Here is a 25,806-nt window from a genome sequence, read left to right as displayed (position 1 = left end):
GGTAGCCTGTGGGCATGGCAGCCTCAATACATGGTTGGTGATGAAGTTGCCCTAAGGAAGGAAGGAGGGCTTTCCAATGATGGATGGCCCAGCACTCACTCCAGTCCGGGGGAAGGAAGGGAGAGAAGGGCTCCAGGAAGGAGGCCCTGGGGTCCAACCCCAGCCCCCAGTGACAAGGTCAGTCATCAGAGAGGTACATCTCCTGTGTTCCAGGCCACAGCAGGGGTTTCCTGCACATCCAAGCCTCTAGCTTTCACAGCATGGCTGTGAGCTGGTTCCTCTCACCAACATGCAGACCATAGGATATGGAATCTGGACTGGTCTGTCCACAGATAACATCTTAGATTTTACTCTCTTTCCACCTGGGTAGCAGGCTCTGTCCTTTCTACTCCCTCCCTCTTGTGTGGCCAAGACTCTGCAGCAGTGGTTCTCAACCTTCCTAATGCTGTGACCCTTTCATACAGCTCCTCATGGACCCCCAACCATAACATTATTTTCCTTGCCACTTCATAACTGTAATTTGGCTACTGTTATGAATCCTAATGTAAATACCTATTTTTCTGATGGTCTTGGGCAACCCCTGTGGAAGGAGTTGTGACCCACCCACAGGTTGGAAACCACTGACCTACAGGAAGAACTGAACCCCTGTGCCACGTGTTTGGGGTGTGGTGGGGCTTCTCCTAACAGAGGAAGCCTGCAGGACCTGGCGGCAGAGATGCTGTGGAAGTCTGCACTTATCGTCACCCTGTACAGTCCTGTTTACATGATCTTCCCAGCAGTGGTGCTCATGACTCTTCCTAAGAAGGGCGGCACTTGGGCCAATCAATGAGCTGGGTCTGCCACTGGCGGTGGGATCCCATTACCACCTAGACTAAGATAGGCTTCTTTACCTGGGAATGATGCCAAGGCAGGGGAAGCTGGGAGGGGCCTGGGGACCTGCCAAGCCTGGAGGGTGTGTTCCAGGCCCAGGACAGGAGACAGCTGTGATGGGGGCAAAGACAGACTGGGCTTGGAGGGGTTTTATTCCCGTTTGCCCAAGTCAGAACAGGTGGGCTCAGACACAGAAGACAGCCCTGGGAATGCAGGCTGAGAACTGCAGGTTGTATAAACAGGCAGCTTTGTGATTGCTGCCCTGGCCATTAGGAAGACAGGCCTGTGGGCAGGGCCGGGGGCGCTGCAGAAGAGGGAGGATGTGGGGAACTGCTCTGTCCCCTGGGCTGGCAGGTATGCACTTTGTCACGTTCACTAGTGCAGAGGGAGGAACAGCAGAAAGGATTTAAGTGACTGGGCCATCTCTTCAGCATATTCAGCTCACAGCCCTTCTGTGACCTCCCTGGTACAAAAGCTCTTTCAATGACATGGCCACCTGTTTGCAGAGGCTCTGTCCTCAGGCTTCTCATTCCTCTGGTTTTTTCTATGGCTCCCTCCCACCCTCTTGCTTTTTTTTTTTTTTTTTTTTTTTTTTTTTTTTTTTTTGGTCAGTCTCTGTCTAACACACACACACACACCTTATTCCCTATAACCACAGGAAAAGTGATCAAAAATGACCATCAGAACAGATGGAGCCACACACTCAGAGGGTCCTGTTTTGTTTTTTGTCATGGACTTCATGAAGGTCAAGCCTGCTGGGGCACGTGGCAAGGGCAAGGGCCACTTAGCACAGAGTCTTGCCAGCATGGAAGCCTGACAAATGTGCTGATTCAAGGACCCCATCATTGCACCAAAGGCCTGGTCCCCAAGAAGATTTACAACAGAGACAATATAACCTGATCATTTTGCACCCCTGAGCCTAGCACTGTGTCCAGCATAGAAAGTGCAGGACTGGTCTCAGACCCTGAGAGAGAGAGAGAGAGAGAGAGAGAGAGAGAGAGACAGACAGACAGACAGACAGACACCACACATATGCATGCAGGAGTACATGCTTGTGTGCCTGTGTATACAATGCTTTAGGAAACACTGATGCCTCCATCCTGGTTCCTTGCTCCCTTCCTTGCAGAGCCTCTCAGGACTAGCATCTGTAGATGGTCCCCACACTGACACTTCACTGTTCACACCCAGCCCTCTCCTTTCTTCTGCTTTGCCCACATCCTTTCTGTTACCTCTCCCAAACATGCGTGTTCATGCTGTGCCCACTGAAAAGGACAGGGCAGGAGGAGCAAATTCTGTGCCTGGCCTGAACCAAGACCCACAGGTAGCACTGACTGGGAGGAGAGGACCTTCTAGAGGGAGGCAGTGTTGTCTTCCTGTGCTACCTAGGTTTGCGTTTGTTAAAGTTCTTCAGGTGGACCACATTGGATCTGTGCATTTTAGTCTATACAAGTCTGAAATTGTATCTTTAGGGCAGGAGAAGGACCTGCCAAGTGTTTCAGTAATCAGGCAGTTTGGGCCTGTGGGGATTCATGAGCTGTGCCTTACCAAGGAAGTTTCCAGATACTCTGGACACAGATCCAACGCCAGTTTCTGTCTGCCCTCATCATGCATTCATTTCACCAAGAGCTTAACGTTATAGAGAGCAGCACCCTGATGGTGCAGAGATTTTTGGACTCATACAGCAGCCTTTATTACCCCATCTTATCCTCAAGGTAGCACCATGACAAGCCATGGTTCTCCCTCCTTGCAAATGTAGATGCCAAGTTTCTTCCACACAGTGTTATGGTCAACCCTCAATATTTGTGGATTCCATATTTCAAATTCAGCTAATTGCTAACATTTATTAGTGGTCTCCAAGCTTGTCTTCATGGCACTTTTGAGGTCACTCAAGGTCATATGTGGAGTGAGGAATGACTCGAGTCACATGTATGCCACTAGAAAGAGGTGACATTCTGCCTTCTTGTTTCAGTAAATGAGTCTTTTGAGGCCTATTTAATGCCACACTTTTCAAGTTCTCTCCTTTTTTGACTTAAGACTTATAAAGATGTACTGCCTGGTATTCCTATATTCACCAAGGTCATGGTATAACACAAAGAAGGTGTGTGTGTGTGTGTGTGTGTGTGTGTGTGTGTGTGTGTGTGTGTGTTGTGTGTGTATGTGTGTTGTGTGTGTGTTGTGTGTGTATATGTGTGTGTGTGTGTGTGTGTGTGTGTGTGTGTGTGTGTGTGTGTGTGTGTGTGTGTGTGTGTGTGTATTGTAGAGGTACATGCTATAGGATATGCAGAAGATGTGGAGGCAGGAGAATCATGAGAATCTTTATCCAGGTATGAAGTTACAGTTCTGTTGGCCATGAGTTGAATATCAATGAATTGGCGGTGTTGATTGAGGAAGACGTCTTAATACAGATGTCCAACAAATGAGGTTATATACCAATCCATTGATGAAAAGCTTGTGACCAGAGGTTCTCAGTAACCTGACCCTCTATTTTTCTTCAGGGCAGTGGTTTGGTATTTGCTAATTCAGTGTTCACAGATCTTTATAGAATACCACTATGACAGGAGGTGGTGGCGCACACCTTTAATCCTAGCACTTTGCAAGCAGGGGCAGGCAGATCTCTATGAGTTCGAGGCCAGTCTGGTCTACAGAATGAGTTCCAGGACAGGCTCCAAAGCTATACAGAGAAACGCCATGTCAAACACCACCCCCCTTGAAAAAGAATACCACTACCACATATAATGCAAATCAGTGGTACTCACAGCCTCACAAGTGTACAAGACAGGAGAACTAGACCACTCTGATTTCAGCAATCATGACAAGCTCTCCTGTCATAGCCACATAGTAGCTCCCACTGTAACTTCTTGGGCAAAGAGAGGTCCCAGAAGAGGTAGCTCAGCGCTGGATGGCAGACAAGACAGCCCTTATACAGCCCCTGTTCTCTGAGAGCCTGTGTTTAGTAAGGGTTGACATCTGATGTGCAAACTGGAGTGAGGTGTAATGCCAGGCTGAAGAAGGTGAGGAGAAACAGCATGAACATCTGCCAGTGAAGCAAAGGCAGCTTGAAGCTGTGACTCCCTCAGGGACTCGGGCACACCATTCAAGGGCCATCCAGAAAATCACAAGAGTCAGCCGAAGCCTAAGAGGAAGGACCCTTTGGAGCTCTCAGCCCTTGCTGTAGCCTAGGAGATTATTGATGTGCCAGTGTTCTGCTCGCCAAGCATCTGACCCAAATGTTTAGCCTCATCAGTTCTCCCATAACCCAGTGAAGTAGGCAAACCAGGCATCCTCTTTCCAGGGCACAGAGGAGGGCTGGGGATGCTGGGGAGATTTGGATTTGATTCTGGGTCAGACACCACAGTCACGTCCATGACTGTGTCCTTTATGGCATGTTGAGACTGGAGCTGCTGGCTTTCCTATGTGATGGCCTGCTTTATGAATGACCCTGACTATCCTCTGGCTTTAGTTTATCTTTGTTTTCTGCCATAGGAGTCAGGGATGGCACCATACAAGGGGAGACTGAAGACATATAAGAAGCAGTGAATGGTATTTTCTATTCTCAAAACTGCTTAATCCAGCTGTGGAGCTGGGTGGTGAGGCACTCTGGCCCTTCTGGAACCTGCTCTAAGCCCCAGTGTCCTGAATGCTCACTGAAATCAGTATCCTATGGGGCTGGGATAGCATCATGGCACAAACTAACAGGGACCTAGAAACCTGTGTTTTGGTCCTAAAGGATTTCAGGAAGGGGCCAGCTTTGATGATTGCCCTGAAGTAACACCTGTACCATGCTGTGATAACTAAGGCATGCCCAACCAGTCAGTTAGGTGGCTTCAAAGTTCCCAAGGAAAGCAGTAGGTTGAGAATGCATTCATTCCTTTTCTGGGAGATCTCACTATGCTGGACAAAGAAATTTATCTCCTTCTGCCTTACAAGGTAGCATCGGGACCTCTTCTGACTTGACACAAGCTGGTCTGCCTTCTAAATGCACTTCTCCACTGTCCTTTGTGGGGGCCAGTCCTGGGGCTACTGCACTATTACCGGATGACCTTGATGTTCGTGTCAGCACAGTTTCCAATCTGCCTCCGAGTTGTGTGTATTTCAGTACAGCTCAGTGGTTCTCAATTTCTTTTTGCTATAACATGCCTAACAGATTTCAGGCCTTCCCTTAAGGAACTCAAGGCCTCATTATGTCCAACACCCAGAAAAAAGGAAGTTGGCTGTTCTATTGGAGAGGCTGTGTGAGAAATTAGGAGGGTGTTTTTAACTGTCAGAATCTAAGAGAGTGTTTCCTGCCTTTGGAAGAGGAGAGAGATAAGATCCCACCTCCAGTTTCTTATAGTTCAAAATTACTGAAAATTACAACAAATGTTATTGGTCCCAAGTAATTCAGGCTGTTAATGAGAAGACTAAAATCTTATCTTATGGTGCTTGTGGATAGCTCAGAGAATATCAGGTTTCAGGTGGCCACAGGAATCAGTGATGGCTAGAGTAGGGTCAAATCCCACTGGATGGGGTCTAACTCTGACAGCTATTCCAGGAAGAGAGACTAAGCATCTTGGGATTGGAGAGATGGCACAGTGGGTAACCGCTCTTCTAGAGGACTCCGGTTAATTTCCAGCACTGGCATGGCAACTAGCAGCCATCTGTAACTCTGGTTCTGAGGGATCAGAACCCTTCTCTGGCCTCTGTGGGCACCAAACAGACACAGAGTACACAGACATACATGCAGGCAAAACACTGATACATGGCAGATAAAAATTAATTAGAATTTAAAAACAATCTTCAGCTCTCTCTTGTTTCCTGGCTAGTTGTCTGCAGTTTTTAGTTCATTCATCAAGTTACTATTGGTTTCCAGATGAATCTGATTGCCTTCTCCCCTCTTCTAGAGAATAAATGGAAGGGGAAAAAAGCAGCAGCACATGGTTATGTGCTAGCTGTTGGCCTGGCCTTTCTTCCCTCCTGACTTTAGGCCTGAGTTTATTTGTTGCCAGCTTATAGGTGTTATGTCAGCCAAGGAAGGGTCCTCCTGTATGTCACACATAGAAGTAACAGGAAGTTCTATGGTTATAGCACAGGGTATATTGAATGGATGCTGAGTTACAGGATGGATATCACATGTATACCTAGCACATAGTATAGTGGTCTGGTTGAATTTTGAGGGGAAAAAAAATCCCCTGTCATTAGGAGCAGAGCTGGGGGGAGGGAGAATCTTCTGAAAAATCAGTGAATTGAAGTCAGACAAGTCCAAGAGTCTGCCTCCCTGTGACCCCCCAGGGTGTCATTGCCATACATGTCTTAGGGGAACTGGACAAGTTAAAGTCAACCCAGGAAGAACGGCAGAATGATAAAGCTTGCAAAAGGTGCAGGGAAGAAAGGGCTAGGAAGAGAAGAGTGCAGAAAGGGAGAGAGAGGAAGGACAGAGAAGGAGAGGGAGCCACTGGCAGGAGGCAGGAGAGCGCAGCCAATGTACTCACGTGTTGTGGAGCACACACCAGCCGCAGTGGGGGTCACCTGAGCCAAGACACTCGCCACAGCTCCGATACTGCCCACAGGACTCCACAGGAACTCTGGTAAGCTAGAACAGCACAAGGAAGAGGAAGAAGCAGTCAAGAACCAGCAGAGCACCTATGGTTCACAGCTAAAATTGCCATCGTAAATACCATCATATCACCTGAGACACCGGAGGAGCACAGGGGTGCTTAGGGCTCCGGCATCAAAGAAACTTTGGGGAGCCATATTGGAGTAGGTGGCTGCATAGTATCCTGAGGATATAACCACTTACTAGGTTCTAAGATGTGTCTGGGAATACAGACCACATTGAGTTTATATAAACTATCACAAAAGAGACTCACACACCACAATTTACATTTTCCTATTACCCTCACCCCCAAATATTTCTGCAAATACCCAATCCATTACATATTTGTTTCCTATCAAAGTAATAAGCAAAATGCTCATTCTTTCTCCATCTTGTTTTGCTTCCCCTACTCCCTTCCCTTAGCTCAGCACTTTTATTTTTCCAGAGAGCACTTAACCCCTGCCCAGCACCCTTTCCTCTTCTTCCTCCTGGCTGTTTAACAAGGTGACTGATCTACCCTGTGGCTGCCTCCTGCCTCCTCCTGCTTCATGTTGACCAACTTGCTCCAAAAACTGATTTCACTGCAGTTCTTTCAAAGATCAGCCTTGCTATTCCCCCTACCCACACCCGTTTCATGATTTGAGGCTTCCTCTCCAGCCCAGAGACTTTACATTCGCTTCCAACAGCAGCTTGTTAACATAAAATGTTCCACATGACATTTTCACTTAGCCCAAATGCCTCCATTTCCTGCACGCTCTTAAATATCGTTTGAATTTTCTTTGTTCTCTAAGGCAGCCTTGATGTTGCCTTACATGATGCCCAAGTACCTGCTACATAGTAGGTATTTAAAGATGACACTCATGATCAAATGGAGTTTTAATGTTCTTTTTATAGCCTTGGTCTTTATTTCCTATTTTGCCAGTTTCTTTTTTATAAAAAGGTTTTTCTAAATATATGTTTTTCATTGGGGATATTTTATATATCTATGTTTTTTCCTCAGTGGAGGGCTTCTTGTCTAGTTTTTTAGTTAAAGCCAGGACTAGCTATGGTCATCATCAGAACCGGCATGGTAAATTGTGCACACTGACCTGGCTGAACCGTCTCTGCTCATGAGTGAGTGCAGGGGCTGTGTTTCCCCTGCTGTTCCATAAAGCATCTGTGCTGTACAGTTATGTCCACTTGGCAGGGACTACATGTAACTCATGCGCAGGGAAACTGGCACCAGAGCCTGCTCAATTAGTCTCCACACTCCTTTGGAATTAATTATTAATTAATTCCAAGTCCCACCATGGGTTCCTTTGACTTCATCTCCTCCTTTCCTTTATCTGTCTTTCTGTAGCGGCCTCCTCTCATTCTCACAGATTTGTCCTTGGCCTTCGTGGCTTGTTTCAATGTCTTTGCTTTGCATTTGGAATTTTCTGTGGTTTTCACACTTACTTTTGTATGTGTGTGTCTGTATACGCATGCGCACACATACATGCGTTTGTCGTGCACACGTGCGGAGGTCAGAAAACAACTTTCAGTGATTGTGGATTCTAGGGATAGAACTCAGGTTATCAAGATCGATGACAAACATCGGTACCCACTGAGCCATCTCTCTGGCCCCTAGAATCTTGTCTTAAGTTCTATCATTGCCCAGGTGACTCCCCATAGGACCTCGATGTCTTTATAATTAAGTTTGATGATCAGTTTCTTTTTTAAAATCAATTAGCCTGCTGGTTCTACAGGCAGCTAGGAATTTAACTTATTCCTGGTGCCTCTTTAATTTTTCTTCCCCTCCTTAAGCAAATACCTTCTAGTCATGTAAACACATTCATAATAGTGCTCAACCCAGAGGACCTGACTCCTAGGAATTCAGGAGTAGGAATGAGATTCACAAGCTATTTTCAATATTTCCAAAAGCCTAATGGAAATTGGATTGTTGCTATTTTATGTGTTTATGCATACTCATGTGTGTCCCATATTAAAGTAGGAAATATATTATGACTTAATAAATGCAGTTTGTTTAGTAGACAGAATCTTTCAAAATGTGACTCCCCGAGGGGGAAAAATAATAAAAAGGGTTATAGATGGTGAAAGTTGGGAACCGTAAGTACATAATCATGTTTTCATGGGTTCCAGCTGCCTGTCTGGCACTCCATATTTTGCATGGGCTTAAAGGAAAAATATCATGGCTTGTTCAATCAAAAGCATTTTCTTGGTCTAAACTTAATTAACATTCTCCCCAGTTTCTCCTATCAGCATGTTCAATAATCTGTCTTGCATGGAACATGCTCTGGAATTCCAGGGTGAACCCTGGGTTCTAGGGTGTGCCCTACAATTCTGGAGTATACCCTAAGATGATGGAGTGTGTCCTGGGGTTCTGTGATGTTAGCTCTGTTTCCGGTGTATGCCTGAAGCTGCAGGGTATGTCCCTGGGCTCCAGGGCCTGCCTCAGGGTTCTGAAGTATGCCCTGGGATTCCAGGGTATTCCTGTTCTCTAGAGTTCTGGGGTGTGCCACTTTGAGTAAAGAGCCATCCCCTGTTTGAACTGGATACCTCAGAAACCTTTGCATTCTAAAAATAACTTGCAGCTGGTGTCTAATAATGTCAGTAGGCCATAATCATAAAATCCTTCCTCTTTTGATTTTAAACAGCTATCATTTTTTCCCCTGTGGTTGGGAAAGATGTCAGAGCCTACAGAGGGAGGTTCAAAGCACCTGTGGCCATTACTAGCAATGAGACCCTATTGTCTCTGAGACTTGTTTTTCCTGTCCTTAAACATGAGATAAACCCCATGTTTCTATTCCTGAAGCATATGACCAGGAAACTGATTCATATGGGGTCCAGGGTCCAGCCGTCAGCAGAGATGGCATTCTGTGAGCATTGCGTTCTCTGTCGCTCATTGCCCTGACCCATCTCCACAGAGATGCCCTGAGCCTTCCCTAGCTCTGGGGAGCTGCACTGGGAGTTCGCAGATCTGGAAGATCCTTAGTCCCTTCATCCATCCTGCCATTTCCTCTTTGAAAGCGACATCAGCTCCTAAGCCATTCACCATTTCAGTCTTCAGATGGGGCTCTAAAGTTCCCGGATGGATTCAGATCCTTCCCTAGCTTCCAAGTCAGCTCTGCATCATTCTTTGATTTCAGCTACACATCTCTGTGAGACAGGGCACAATTCTCCAACAGTCTGAGAGCTAGATCGTAGCTACTGCTTTGCTCCTGGTTCTCCAGATGAACTTGAACAGGTCCCTCCAGGTCTCTTTTTAATCATCTATAAAATAAGCAACCCTAAGGGCTCATCCTAAATTCCTTCTGAGGCTGACATTCCAGCTCCTCCTTCGTATCCAGACAAAACCTCACCCAAGCCATTTCCTCCTTCTTGTTTGGCTTTCATGGATATGTGTAAACATGATACTGGAGACTTGCAAGAGAACACACCCTGAAGACCATTATCTGGGAATCTGGAACTTTCTCTTTGAAAGACCAACAACAGAGATTTTTGCCTTCCTTGCAGCTCATTCCCACTAGACATCATGTCACTTTTTTTACTATTTGCTTGTGAGGTTGATCTAAATGTTCCCCAGTCTCTTAAAGCACGGATGCTAAAATTAACAGGCCACAAGGGAATTCCAATAGACCAAAGAAAACAGTTGTCACTGTTTGGGGGTTTGATGTCATCTCTCTTCCTTGTGCAGGACCAGGGACCAGGGACTCCCAGAAGTCCTACTCTCAGGCCACCCGCTCTCCAGCATTGCCCAGTACTGCCTCTGTGGCTTCATCTTCTCTAGCCACAACATTGCTTTCCTGTGGACAATTCTAGAGTACGCCAGAAGTTTTCCTGACACTTTAGAATCATGTTGGCAAACTGGGATTAGTACAGCCATTTATCTCAGTTGCAAAATATATACCCTAAAGTCCTGGGCTCCGATTTACACCTTGCTGATATGTTCCAAAGGTGGCCAGATGGTTTCTCAGCCACTTGCCCCCGTGATTCCTCTCTCCACCCCAGTATCTGGATTCTCTACCTACACTGGACACCAAACAGAGCTGCCTCTCCATCCCCCACCTCAGTTCCTCTCCTGACCCTGGAACACAAACCACTCCAGATGCAGAGCCGCACGATTAATTAAAAGCACCCCACGCTGATGAAAGTCTTAAGCTACAGTGCCAGGCATGCTAATTAACCAAGTGAGGGAATTCAGACCACAGGAAGAGGTGAAAAAAGAGAAGTGTACGTGTGTCAGGGGGATGACTTCTATTGGGAGAACAAATCAGACGACAGTGTGACCTGAGCCATCATAATGATAGATGGTGACTGAGACCACAGAAGATTGAGGTCCCTCTCCTGGCCACTGGACTCCAGGAGGGGTTGTTGATTGATGTGGCTACAGTGGAGCCCTTGGTGTTTCCAGATAGGGAGCCCCATCCCTTCTCAGGACCACCCCCACACTAGAGCAGGGGAAGCTCCTGGAACAAGAGGGAGGTGGGATCTGTAGAGCTGTCTTGGCACACTGCTCTACCTTTGTGCTACTGCCACAGTTTCTGGGTTTTTAGTTTTTTTGTTTGTTTTTCAAGACAGGGTTTCTCTGTGTGTAGCCCTGGCTGTCCTGGCACTCTCTCAGTGGACCAGATTGGACTTGAACTCACAAGTATCCACCTGCCTCTGCCTCCCAAGTGCTGGGATTAAAGTGTGTGCCACCACTGCTGGGCACTGCTCTACCTTTGTATAGAAACTTTCCAGGCAGCGAGCAATTCCTCAAAACCACAGAGATGTGCCATGTAACACGGGGACTTGACTACTGGGTACACAGTCAAAGGAAGTGAAACCTGGCCTCCAAGATACATTTGCACGTTCATAATCCTAGCAGGAGTATTCACAATATTTAAAATGGAAGTTACCCAGTGTCCATCAACAGAAGAACAGATGGGCAATATGTGATGTGTACTTAGGTTGAAATGGTATTCAGCCTTCCAAGGAAAGGAAGGCAGAGTGATGGTGCATGCCCATGGTCCCAGAACTCTGAAATCTGAGGCAGAAGAGGTGAAAGTTCAAGCCCAGCATCGACTACACTAAGCTGGAGGCCAGCCTGGGCTACAAAGAGAGATCTTATCTCAAGCAGCTAAAAAGGAAGGGAGGAAAGGGGAGGGGGGAAAGGGGAGAAATTATAGACCAACTTTAAGGACAATATGTTAAATAAAATAGGTAAGACATAAAAAGGGCAATGATTGCGTAGCGATTCATAGCGAGTAATTAGAATGGTGGCTGACAGGCACTGGAAGTAAGGAGGGAGGAATGAGTTACTATTGAGTGAGCACAGAGTTTCAGTTTAGAAAGATGAAATGTTCTAGAAATGGCTACACCATTTATGTGTGCTCTAATGTCCATGGACACCCAGAAACAGTTAAAACAGCAAATTTCATGGTATATCTATTTTGCAGTCGTTATTACAATGTTGTAGAAATGGTCTTCTGAGTGGGCTTTGGCAAAGGGCTCATCTTCAGCAGGCCAGAGTTGGCCTGAGAATACCGGTTCAGCTCCCACTCTCAGGGGCAAGCAGGCTAATGCATTCATGCTCATGAGATATTCTGAGATGCTTTAGTAAATAGACATGCATTTTTTCAGCTCCTCAGTTTAATCTCCCTTGGACAAAGGTTTGGAGATAAGTCTCCCATCATGCACTATCATTTGTTTCCTGATTTGAAAAGATAATGTCACAGCCTATCCATCCAGAACTTTCCTTTCCTCCACACCCTCCAAGAGGCTCAGAATTCAAATGGTTCACATGATGGTGAATAGCCCCTGACTGTAAAGATTTGTTTCTTTTATTTTTAAATTTATGTTCATGCCACATAAATTCTATGCATAAATTCATATGTAAATGTATGAATTTATGTGCACCATGTGTAAGCAGGTGCTCTCAGGCCAGAAGAGGGCACTGAGTACCCCAGAACTAGAGTTCAGCAGTTGTGGGCTACTTAATGAGGGTTTGGGAACCTGAACTTGTGTTTTCTGCAGAGCAGTATATGTTCTTCACCTCTGAGGTATCTTTGCTGCCCAACCCTGACTTCAGACAATTACCCTTCTTCCCATGTATGGGCTGTGGGCTCTTTCATATCCTCCCTTCCCTATACTTTCCCTCCTCAGACTGCTTTCCTGGGAACCACACTGATTAGGATTTTGTTCTTGATTTAAGGATTCCACATACCTGGATGGATTAATTTTGTTCTTTTCCAGCTAAGCTTAGCTTCCTTAAATAATATAGTACACTTTGGCTTGGTCTTAGACTATATTACTTTGTGTGTATACATGTATAGGTGTATATGTAATATTTGGTGTGTGTGTGTGTGTGTGTGTGTGGGTGTGGGTGTGTGTGTGCATGTGTGCTAGAGGGCAAACTTGACTGTCATTTCTCAGGTGCCTCACTTTTTTTTTTGAGACTGAGTCTCTCACTGGCCTGGAGCTCACCAAGAAGTCTAAGCTGGCTAGTATCCAACCCCAGGGGTCCACTGTGCCTGGATGTCTTACATGGATTCTAGCACTTGACTCAAATTCTGATGTTTGCAAGCCAAGCCCTTTTGTTGACTAAGTTATTCCCCATCTCTACCTTTATCAATAGAATCATCTTCATCATTGTCATCACTGTTATCCTCCTTACCTCACTGGTCTCATGACCAAAGACCACCAATTTATAAAACAGTAGCCTAGTCTAGGAAGAAGGTGAGTGACAGAATAGAGCAAAGGACCCATCCCAGCTTTCAACACCTGGCCCTGTTCTTCCATTTCTAGAGGTTATCAGAAGCTGAGCATCCTCTAGTAGCTGGAGGTGTGGTCTCTTGAGGTCTGGCTCCCTGCTGACCAGCCCCTAACTGTTTTCCCGGTACTTTGCAAGATACTTTTCTCTGGCAGTTAGGACCCTACTGTGCCTGTTGCAGCTCTTGTTCCAAAGGGTGCCTGCTACTCTGCAGATTTCATGCAGAAACACTCCTTCTGGACTGCGCACAGTCACTGTGTGCATCTCTCATTTGTTTAAGCATTTGACATCCTGGTCGAAATGTGAGTTATTACTCCATCTCTACTCTTATAATTGGATGCTAATGCCACAGTTGCTACACTGAGCCTGATGGCTGGAGTTAATTTAAATGTCCAAAAGGCTTCCTAAGTACCCAATTTCCTTCAAAATTGTCAAAAAAAGAAAGAAAAAGAGAAAGAAAGAAAGGAAAAAAGAAAAAAAAAAGAAGCAAGAAGACCCATTAAGAAACTCGAAGAGATTCCTGGGGAGCTGTCAAACTGCACAGATGTGGCACTCAGTGCCATCCTTCATGCTGTCCTCCTGTCTCCTTTTCCTAAGCAAGGGAAGTATAGCTGAAGAAAATTGGTTGCCTTCTAGGAGCAAATTAACTCAGTAATGCATGTGCATCTCAGTGGTGTGGTCTCAGGAGCTTCCAGTCTCTCCTCAGGCATTTTGTTCCTTTGGTGGCCTCTGGCTACATTTCTAGGTTTGTTTCTTCTGACTTGAGGCCATGCAAGGAATTCATGGAGTCCCTGGAAGCCCCTCATGGCCAATACTATTATCTATGGTTGAATCCATCCAGGTATGTGGAATCCTTAAACTCACTTCTCTTCTCAGCCGTGGTGGTGGTGGTAGGGGTCTTTCTAACCCAGCTGCTCAAGAGAGGCAAGTTTCAGGACACTGGTCTAGGCAGTCATGGACTATATGTTGCATCAGTTCATCTTAGTCAGTCTTTTAGGATCACCCTTGCTGTTGCCTCATGGAGAACAAGGAGGCAGAATATACTTTTTTTCTGCCCTTGACACTGGGCATGGCTTCATGACTTGACTTGACCAATGAAATGGTAAGGAGCACAGTACATGCTTGAGGTTTGATCATGGGTTTGACTTTGTCTTCCTGTGCCTATGGCATCTCTACAAGAAGAGGTTTTGAGGTCTCTACTTCCTCTTCCTCTTGGGCCTCAAAGAGCCTATGTGGAGCAAGAGCTGAGCCCCACCCACAACAGATGTTAAATCAGCTGGAAGCAGAACTACTCAGTGAGACATCGGACATGGCCTTGCTCTATAGAGCTATGAGTATGAGAATAAATGTCTACCACGTGCTACTGAGTTCTGTGTTAGTCTAGTAATAATATATACTGTTGTGGCAATAGATGTCTGAGACATAGGTGTGGGGAGAGAATTACAGAAGGTCACAAAAGCCCTTGTGAGAGATAGTAGGGAGGGAGTTAGGTGGAGGAAAGATAGGTTTTGATGTGCTAGCTTCTCTCTATCCTGGGCTTCAGTGCCACAGTGAGGTTGGTGGTATCAGGTGCATGTTCAGAAACTTTTTGCAGCTCCGACATGACTCAATGGATCCTCTCATGTCCTTCCAGGCCTGGCATGCTCTCTTAAGTCTATGGCTTAAGAGATGGGTAGATCTTAAGAGAGTCCACCCTAGTGAAAAGTACCACAAAACACTCTGGAATGAGAACCTAGCTCTCCAGATGTTCTTGGCTCATTGGACTGAATTCTTTGGGAACTAGTTTGCTTAGAGCTTTTTGAGTTCTCTGGATTATGCCTGGACCATGGAGCCAATGCATCAGGAAGTATTCTTGAGTATGTCACTATTGCCAATATTGTGCCCTCCTGCCTGTAGGTAGGAGTTCTGGGGTCAAGGTCATTGATACCTAGAGTAGCAAAATAATTCCAGTGCATGAGGCTTGGGAGGCTGGGGGCTGAGCTTCAGTCTATTCTGGATGCATTGGTGACCTTGGACAAAGTCCTCCCCCCACCCCATCAGGGTTCAGAGGATTCATTTTCAGATAGGTGGGTAAGTCATGCTGTCTCTGAATATTGGTCACAAAATACTAATACAAATGGTTCAGGAAGCATTCTGCAATGAACAGTAGCAGATGTTGTGGAAGGCTGCAATTTGCTGCTATTAATAAGTATAAATGCCTAATAGGAAGCCAGTTTGCTCTGGGATCTTGGATAGCCAAGGAGTGAGTGCAGGCGCCGGAATCAGCAACATATGCTGCTCCTCATTAGCTAGTGGTGGTAGCTGGGAAGCAGGGCGAGGAACGCTATGCTTCTGCAGAGCCTCAAGAAATCTCTTTATCCCCGCACCTCAGCCCATCCCTGTACTTCATCCCATTCTTGAGCTTCCCACTGTGAACTGTGCCTCAGGAGCACACCATCATCCTCAGCCAGACCCCTCCCAAGGAGAGAGCTGAATCTTTCCCTGCAGCACAGTTGGGAAAGTCAGGGTCCACAAAACCTGAGCATCTTTCTCAAGGTCACTTGGCTGGGTGAGGATAAAGGAGTGAAAGGAAATGAGGCCAGAGCTGCAGGCTTCCAATAGGTCTTCAAGGCATGGCTGGCTTGTCCCACATATGACCCAGGGGACTGAGGAACCTGTCTCTCCACACCTACACCTAGGACTTGGCTTGAAAAGTTCACAGCCCTATGGGATGCTTACTGTAAGGCCAGGATAGGTTAGTTGAGTCCAGGGGTGGGGTGAATACCCTTGTGAGCAAAGAAGCTAGCACTCTGTGGGAGCCCTATAAAGAGACCAGTAGTTGCTTTCTGTACATTTCTTCCTCCTCTAGGGATACTCTCTGGCTCTGGCAAGAATAATCAGAGAAGGAAATGAAGGTTGAAATAGCTTTGTCTCATTGACAAGTGAGAAGCTGGAGTTGCAGGGAAAACACGGAATTGGGTGTGAGTACTGTGCCTGCTACTTCTTATGTGCTGTGTGCAACTCCTTCCCATTGCTGCACTTCCTCTCCCCTACTCATGCTGGAGGGCTGAGGTTACTTGGGATGGCACAGATGAGTGTGTGAGTGAAATGCCAATAATAAATGTTCATCTACTGTTCCAGCATCTTACTCAGCTAGAAGTCATCTCTCTCCCCTCCCCCACTCCTTGTATTCAACTCATGCACAGTGGATGAGAACAAGCACGTAAGTGAATGCCTGCCTTCGTGACTGCATGCATGCATGGATGCAAGAATGGAGGAAGACAGAAATGCATGCCTGCATACAAACAGAAAGGCATAGGTGCATGAATGAATGAATGAAAGATTGAATTAGTGAAACTGGTCCCTGTCAAGCTCCTATACATTAAAAAAAAAATTCTCATTTGGCACAATATTGACTCTACCTTAAATCAGCCATTTTTGGATTACTGTCTCAAATTCAGATTATTGCCTCAAGTTTCAAGTTCACCTTATCAGTAGGAGGTCAAAGTCTCTGTTCTCTACTGTGTCATGCTCATATCACACAGTCGTCTCTGGAGCCCTAATCTCCAGGGCTGTGGTGGTGCAAGCTGGATGCTTTCCTCGGCCAGCATGCCCCAATGGAGAAGACTGGCAATCACACTTTCATCCTACACAGACAGCAACCTTGCCTACATCCGGGGGAAATAGAACCAAGGGAAAGAAGGAGCATTCTGTCATCCTTCGAGTTAAAAACTGAAAGGGGTCTTGGGGGATAATCTATCTTCTGGCCCCCTCTTCTGGGGTTTCAGGGGTTATCTGAGGCCATGCAGCTCCCAATGCTATTCTTTTGCCACCCAATACAACCAATATGGCTAAGGTGCTAATTCTTGACCTAGTCTTCAGGTCAAGGCTGAAGGAAGAGACAAACTCAGAAGACCAGAACCTGACTGGGGCAGTGGGGGATAATGGCTCCCCCACCCTCTGTGTAGCAGGTGAAGAGGTAGCTTTTGTACTGGGGATCAAAGTGTTGTTTCTGCTCCAGCCATCTTTCACCAGTGATGCTAACAAAGGCAATGGACTCATGTGAGCTGGGGCTGGGGACCTGTTGGCTGAGTTTTCTAAGCTCAGCCTGCTCAGTGGGGGCCTTTGTTCCTGCAGCCAAGAAGGAGAGGGAGGAAGAGAGGTTGGCACAGGGACACCTAACTCCAGGCCCCACCGGCAGCTGAGACTAGCTGGTCTAGAGGCATATGTTGCCGTGTCTTCCCCTGGCTGGCTGGCTCTGGCTCTTTGTGGGAAGCAGCAGGGTAGGTGCTCCTCCACTCAGTGCCCTCCTCTTTCCCCTGACTTTCTCAGTCAAGGGCATCACTAGCCAGTGTCCCCAGCTTTGTTCTGGCTATGGGAATGTCCCACAGTCCGTTCATGTGAGCATATATGTAGCAACCAAGGGAGTATGCTCAGATGTGGTGTCTGATCATAGCAGTGTTTCCCCACATAAGTGCTTGTTCTGGGCCACATGAAAACACCTTACTTTTCCTTGAAGACCTCCCTAAATAGATAGGCACATCATTTGAGCAGGAGGCAAATGTCTTCTTTCTAGAAGGAATTTGATCCTGGGAAAGCCACTGTGCCCCAAAACATGGAAAGTGATACCTCTCTCAGGAAGCCAGGTGCTGCTGGCTCTAAGAGATGACATGCATGCCCCATGTCACCTCTTTTCGTCTCTACTCACCACTTGCCTCAAGGTACCGCTTAAGCCACCAGCACCTACCCAGGCTCTGGTTGTAGGACGGGCCCAGACTGCTGCTGGGGAAATCAGGGAAAGAGTCTTTGCTCACGGTGTCAACTGTGCCCGCACAGGCACAACATATTCCCTACATGTGAAGAAGATGCTGTGAGGGCACTTAATACACGAAAGGGCAACAGTTACAGTACAGCATGCTAAGAGTACTGGATTCAGATGTGGGGACACAGCCTTTCTGAGGAGTGATTTGGTGGCGATGGCTGAAACCTAAAATGAATGACCAGCAAGGCTCCCTTTGCAGTCTTTCCAGCAGAAATCCCAGTGACCTGAGCATATGACTGTGGCGATTTGATATGTGAATGATTATTTGAAAAAAAAAAAAAACAAACCAAACCTGAATGTCCATCCACAGGGTGGACTATGATGAAATACCCAGGCTCTGGGACAATACTGGTCTGCTATCTATTGACATGGACCGATAGCCATGATTCATCTTTGAGTTTAAAAAGCATGATTCTGAAAAAGGCATTTTATGACTCATATTTTGTTTTTGACAGGGTCTTGATATGTGTCTCAGATCAGATTCTTTTTTAAATTAAACTTTACTGTAAAGAACTTGCAGTGAAATTAGGCAGATTTTAAAATCTATACATCTCGGTGAACTTCTATACAGTTAGAATAGCCATTGTGAACCAGTGGAGCTTCATACTGGAGTCTACACTTTCACTGTCAAATATATTTTTTGCATCCCCCCCCCCCACTACACACACATAGTGAAATCCTGGGCAGAGTTAATACTAGGAAAACAATAGCTTCATATCCTCCTTTATGAATCTTGTCTATGACAGGCACTCTCTTATTCTCCTTTCTACAAGATATACTGTATCTACATGTACATCTATTACCCCTACACATACCTCTATACATACATATATTACAGGCATGATCTGTACAGGAGGGAGAGCATGCAGGCTTCATGTGACCTCACTAATATACCTTCTACCCTCATCTATTTTCCTGAAAATTCTATGATGTCATTTTTTCTTTAGAGCAGAACAGTATTCCATTTTATACAGGTGCCAGGATTTCATTATCCACTCACCAGGCTGAATTCTTACTAACCCTCCTTCTGGCATGTCCTGAGTCCTGGAACTACACATGTGCACCACCATGTCCAGATCAGTTTTTAGTTTTCAGAGAATTGTGCAGCACACAGTCATATGCACAGGCAGATTTTTGCATAAAGATTAATTCTGGAGAGATTGTGAAGTTTCTAGCAGGAGTTAGCATTGGGAAATCTGAATTTTTCACAGATAAGCTAGAAGTACGGGTTAGCCCTAAGTGTATCTTAGGATCAAAGCTTTAGTTGTTTTCTGTTTTTAACACTCATATAATTTCAAACATTCTAGAAATATGGGGACAATTCATGGCTGATTCGTCATCGCTGATCCTTCTTGGTCCATTTTGTGACTGGAACAATCAATGAACCACTGTCTTTCAAAGCATTTTTTTTTTTTTTTTTTTTTTTAGCAAAGTTAACCAACTCATTGAATGGAGAGTCAGTTTGACAGTGATACCACACAGTGAGGTCACCTGCTCACCCAGATGCGTTGGAGTAGAAACACCATGTCATCCCCATCCAGCATGGAGAAGTCTCCATCTCCCTCACAGAAGACCATAGGCAAGGACTAGAGTTCGTCCCTTTGTGGTTCCCACAGGTGTAGACTCCATCATGCAGAGTTGGAGCCGATTCGTTTCTCCTTTAGGCAGTCAGCCGTGGGGTGCTAGACCAGAACTGGGGAGACCTAAGACCTGCATGCTCATTCTAAACTCTCCCCTAACTTGCAGTAAGATCTCAGGCAGATGTCCTCACTTCAAAGGGGGCCTCCGTTGTCCTTCCTAGTAGAACAAACTCTCAAACCCCATTAACTTAACAGCAGAAAAGGCCCTAGGTGCTTTGCTCCAGGATCTGCCCCGTCTTGGGAACTGGATCTGTCTTCATAATGGGAAGCTCAGTTCTCTTCTAGTTCTTATGACTTTGGCAAAGTCAGAGGATGTCCATCTGGCATATGCTTTGGATGCTATGATGGCAAAAGACCACAGCTTGTGATGATAAACTATAAAGCTACAAACCTGTACTTGGCAATTTCTCTCGCAGTAACACAAAGCAGAATGAGTAAAGGAGTCACTATGTCCATGAGGAGATATGGCTAGACAAGCCTGATGGGATGGAAACCTCAAAGGCTTTCAAACCCATCCTGCATTCAAGTGCTGGCCTCAGTCTCTTCATCTGTCCAATGAGGGTAATGAAAATCTCTCCTCTCCTAGGTGCCAGGTAAATCCAGCTAACTGCCTGTCTCTAAGTGAGACCAGAAAGATAGTTAGGTGCAACAGTGTGGTGAGAATGGTCACATTTCCCAAGGAGGTATAGATGAGCAGAGCTTCACACCTGTGTGTGCCAGGTGCTAGCCCCATCACACTGAGGTCGGGGCAAAGGGGATGCTCGACAGTTTCAATTAGGAGGTTCACTCCAGGGTTGAGTGGAGGAGATGGGAGGCAACACACCTGTTTCATGTCTTGTCTGGATGATGAGTCTGATCAGTATCACATTAGAGCTTAGAGTAATTCTTGCAACTGACAAATGACTACCAGTACTATATGTAATGCAGACAGGGGACTCAGCTAGGTCAGAAGTAATTGCTGGCCCAGGGTGTGAGTGAAGGAGGGGGCCTCTCTTTCTACCTAATGGGATATTTTCAGTGGACAAATATGGGTGGCCTAGGAAAGGTTTAGAGTTTCAGCCCTACTCACCACAGTGAAGTTTAATAGGTAGAGAAGCTGGAAGGGAGAAGTATCTGGAAGTGTAGAGTCCACTGGAGGAGAGGGTGTGATTGCCAATGACTTGGTGTTGGGTAGGAGTCGTGAGGTCTGGAAACCAGGACGTGCAGCTGATGGTACCTGGCTTTTACAATCTAAGCTCTTCATTCAACCACTTCATAGCTCAGCCAGGCATGTGCCATCCTCAAATCCTCTGAGACATTATGCAGGTTTAATCATGTAATACACACAGGGACTCAAAACCACTCCTTGCAACACCCACACCAAATCATTAGTGGCCACCATCATAGTCACGACAACTAGAGTGTTTGCTTCTACCAGAATGGATGACATCCCTCCAAATGAAAAGGTCAACTTTAAAGTTCAACTTCAAGGGTGGCTAGAGGTACCCTGTAGCGGCTAACCACTTCTGCCCTTGGTGGCCTATGATTACATCCCAGGGAAAGAACAGCATTTGAAAAAGGCTGTCATGGGGCTTTACAATCTCATTCCAGAACCAGCCACCAAGTCCCCAGTAATACTCTAGGCTCTCAGATATGCAGAAATTCTCCATTTTAATAGGGGCTCAGTGATGCAGCCCAGAACCCAAGTTCTCTAGCCAGCATCCTTTACTGTTCACCCATTAACTTTTCATGTGCATGAAGGAGCATGTGGGTGTATTGACACTGGGTATCTTCCTTAATTTCTCCACTTTCTATTTTGAGAGTCTCTCACTGAACCTGATGCTCACCAGTTGTAGACTAGTTGGTAAGCTTGACCCAGGGACTCTCTGATTCAACTTCCTAATTCTGGGAATGTAGATGTATGCCACTGTTCCCAGCTTTGCGTGGGTGCTGAGGATCTGAACTCAGGTTCTCATGCTTGTATGACAAACACTTTAATGGCTCAGTCATCTCCCCAGACCAAACTTTTCTTCTGATTTGAATGACACAGAGAAGGAGAGAAACTTTAAGGGGTCCATGCTTTTCCTCATACCACCTAGGCAGGCTGGGTGAAGGCAGTGAGCAATTCTATCAGATGAAGCAAGGTCAGGGTCATCTGCAGACTTCCTCAATCTGACCTTTCCCCAACCTCTGTGAACAGACACAATCCAAAGTTGGCCATGGATCTGGGACAGAAAATTGAGCTGGTTCCTGTCCAAGCACGAGAGGCTGTAGTACATGCCAGCATGTAGGGACATGGGTTGGCACAGAACGTCTGGCAGACCAGGGTCAGGCAGTGGGGCCCAGCATGGTAGCATTTGGCACAGAGTCCAGCAATCCCTGCAGTGACTAGAGAGTGAGGATGCTGTCTCCCTGTTTGCTGAGTTTGCAAACAAACCTGCAGACTGCAGGGCTGAGGCGGCAGCGAGGCAACAATTGCTGCTGTGTAGGGAAGGAGCTTGCTCTGAGTGCCAGCCGTTGGCAGCTGCCTTTCCTCCTCCGTTAAGTCTGCTTGGGATACCACTGTGAGGATAGCTTGGCCTAATGCAGCCCCTTTGGCTCACCAGGGGCTGGTGTGGGTTATATGTCCCTTCTGGCAAGCTCACTGAGCTGCTGCTAGGTGGCCTGCAGGCCCCTCAGGAATTCTCTTTATTCAAGGGAACAATCAGGACTCTGGTGGAGTGCTGGAGAAGGAGTAAAGGCAGGGAATTGGGGGTTTTAGCAAAGAGCCTCCAAACCTAGTTGAATATCAGAACTGATTTCAGAGCTGTTAAAAATACTGATGCTCAGTTAACCCTAGCAAGGACTCCTAGTTACCTAGAATATGGAGCCTGAACCAGCCATCTTCTGTAACCAGCGGTGGGACCGGGACACCAACCCAGCCACAAAATCTATGATCCACAACCTGCCCTGCCTACAAGATAATCTGGAACAATGGTGGCTCAGAGCTTGTAGGAATACCCAATCAATGACTGGTTTAACCTGAGGCTCAAGCCATGACAGGGAGCCCATGGCTGAAATCAGGAAGCTGGACAGCTCAGAGACCTAGGGTAGACCCAAACACAACTTACAACAACAACAACAACAAAGTCAATGAAATGATTCCTAATGATATTGATATGCTATACTCATATATCAGTGCCTAGCCTAATTGTCATCAGAGAGGCCACTTCCAGAAGCTAATGGGAGCAGATATAGAGGCCCACAGCCGAACATTAGGTGGAGCTCTGGGAACTCTGCAGAAGATGGGGAAGAAGGATTGTAGGAACCAGAGGGGTAGAGGAAACCAGGAGAACACAGCCCACAGAATCAACTAAGCAGGGCTCATAGGGGCTCACAGAGACTGAGGTGGCAACCATGGATCTTGCATGGGTCTGCACAAGGCCCTCTGCATACATGCTGTGGTCTTTGTTGGACTCTTGACTGACAAGGAAAGGAGTAGTGTCTCTGACTCTTCGGCTTGCTCGTGGGAGCCATTTCCTCCTACTGGGTTGATAAGGGGGTTTGTGCCTAATCTTAACGCATCTTGTTATACTAAGTTTGGTTGATATCACTGGGAAGCCTGTTCTTTTCTGAAGGGAAATGGAGGAACAGTGGATCTTACAAGAGGGGAAGTGGGGTGGTTTCAGGAAAGGAGGGAAGAGAAGCTACAGTTAAGATGTATTGTATGAGAGAAGAATAAAATAAAATAAAATACATGTTTATGCTCAGGCCAGAGACCTGAACTTGATTCCTGGAGATACTCATAGTGAAGGAAAGAACTAACTGTTGTAACTTTCTCTCTCTCTCTCTCTCTCTCTCTCTCTCTCTCTCTCTCTCTCTCTCTCACACACACACACACACACACACACACACACTTAAAGATATGTTCAAGCAGAGCTGAGCCAGTAAAATCAGGATACCTAAGAACGGAGATGTATTTTCCCAAAGCATTCTCCCTCTCTCTTTCTCCTCAACCACCACTGAGGACCCTGCTGATGGGCTGGTTTGGGACAGGGAGAGCAGAATCAGAGATGTAAAGGCAAATGTCCTTGTCTTAGAGTCTGACAGACGCAGCAGGTGGAAGGCAGAGAGGGGTGTGACCAGTACCAACACCCCCAGACAGCAGGACACAGCTTCATGATTGATGAAGCAATTTCACAGTCCTGATCATGTATGACCCCCACCACAATATGGCAAGGTCACCATGTCAGGGACGGCAGACCCTATTTTACAGATCAGGACACAGGTTCGAGAAGGTTAAGTGACTGGCTTAAGGTCATGCAGTGAGTGCCTGGGCCAGGACTATTTCACACCTCGTCCTTGACATCTGAGTACGCCCTGGCATGGTACAGCCTCTTTTCTCTGAAGATCCCTCTATGGCAGAGACTAAGTGGTAAGATTCTCCCTACTTATAAGGAAAAACTCTACCCAGGACAGGTGAGGGGCATTGGCTTTAAATCCTAAGAGCACTGGCATGGCAGCATTGGCCTTGGCCAGGACCCAGACAAACATATAATTGCTTTCTGGGCATGTGTTCCCTAGCAAGCTGTCTCCATATTCTGAACACTCTTATTCAAGTAAAGCTCTATCATGTGGGACTAGTCAGGACTCTGGGCCATCACAGAGACCCTACACCATCATTTCTTATGAGATGCGGTCTCTCTGGCAGGAGCCAGGAAGGGATGCTATACTTGACTTCGGGGGAAATATTATTATGGCTCCTGGGGCAGCAGACTTCTGGGCTGGTACGTGTCCCAGGGCAGAATATGCATATCTGGGTAGATAATGCATATCTGGCCTTGGTCCTCAGTTGGGGAGGGTGATCAAGTATCAGGGGCTAACAAGAGCCCACAGATGACCAACTCTTCAGGACTCCCTCTCACTCTGAACATGCTAGAGCTGAGATTTGAAGGCCCTGCTGTGGGCTGGTTTTCCTGGGCCATGCCTTTGGAGTGACCTTCCCAGTAGTGGTGAGGAATATGTATGAACCTGAAGACTCTGCTGGTGGGGGACCTGGGAGCTTGTGGCACCTACTCTGACTCTTCCATCTCAGCTTCCTGACCTTAGGAAGAATCCATCAGAACCACAGGCATCCAAAGGCTTTTTTTTTGGCTAGCCCATGCCTAGTAAAATTGGCTCTTTGGCATGGAAGGTTTGGTTAGACAAGGGGGCATTTATTACAGAAAGGTCAATGAGAAAGCTCCACCATGTAGGCACAGTTGGCCTCCCCTGTTCCCCCCACACACACACATTTGGTTCAGTTAGACTCATTAAAGACTGGAGGATCTCCCTGGCCCTGCGGGTTTCTCTGTCCACTGTTCCTCTGGGAGGGAAGAAAACCCTACAAAAGGAGTAGCCACTGTGCGTGAAAGGAGGCCAACACCAAGTAGAAGGCAGGCACATCAGCATGGGTGTGGCAGACAGGCTCCTCCAATTCAGTGGTCCCCTTTTGGTTTCCTAAGAAGAATCTTGGCAATCACCGGGATGGAGCCCCACCCACTCTTCATTTGCCCTGAATGGGCTGGCGTTGTCATGCTGTTTCTGAGAGCAGCATTAGGGGGCAGGAGTGAGAGCCAGCATTCCCCATGACCTCAGAAGCAGGACACCCTGCTTGATGGGTCTCTGCTTACAGAGCAGCCTTTTCCCCTTTCTCCTTCCTGTCCTCTGTGACTATTCTACTTTAGTAAGAATGGCCCCAATAGGCTCATATATTTGAATGCTTAGTCACAGGGAGTGGCACTATTTGAAAGGATTAGAAGGGTTAGGAAATGTGGCCTCCTTGGAGGAGGTATGTCACCCGTTTCAAAAGTCCTTGCCAACCCCAGAGTCTCTGTCTACTGATCAGGCGGTACCTCTCAGCCATTGTCCCAATGTCTGTGTGCATGCTGCCATGATCACTGCCATGGCGATAATGAGCTAAACCTCTGAAACTGTAAGCCAGCCCCCAGTTCAACTTGCTCTCTTATAATAGTTGCTTTGGTCTGTGGTCTCTTCACAGCAAAAGAACAATGACTGAGATGGTGATCAAGCTCCCAGTGACCTTTGTGTGCATTATTCCTTATGGTGAAACTTAGACTTCTGTGGTTCTGAAAAAGCTACCCGTACTCACCCAGACCATGAGCAAACACACAGAAAGAGGATGAGACACAGAGCTTCCAAAGCATGGGCTGGCTACAGGAAGCTAGTTCAA

General features: G+C 46.6%; 1 protein-coding gene across 4 annotated transcripts in view; it reads right to left on the bottom strand.

Annotated features, from left to right (window-relative positions):
* Positions 1-25,806, bottom strand: part of Plxna4 (plexin A4) — a 461,538-nt gene that overhangs the window by 105,812 nt on the left and 329,920 nt on the right. For all 4 annotated transcript variants that reach the window (XM_036180450.1, XM_036180449.1, XM_036180451.1 and 1 more), the window contains one exon: positions 6,339-6,439. In XM_036180450.1, coding sequence (XP_036036343.1) covers positions 6,339-6,439 — 101 coding nt within the window. The remainder of the gene's footprint in view (positions 1-6,338; positions 6,440-25,806) is intronic.

The sequence above is a fragment of the Onychomys torridus genome, chromosome 3 (assembly GCF_903995425.1).
Source record: "Onychomys torridus chromosome 3, mOncTor1.1, whole genome shotgun sequence".
In the NCBI taxonomy this organism is placed as follows: domain Eukaryota; kingdom Metazoa; phylum Chordata; class Mammalia; order Rodentia; family Cricetidae; genus Onychomys; species Onychomys torridus.
The sequence above is the reverse complement of the archived record's forward strand: the minus strand, read 5'-3'. Positions and strand labels throughout refer to the sequence as shown.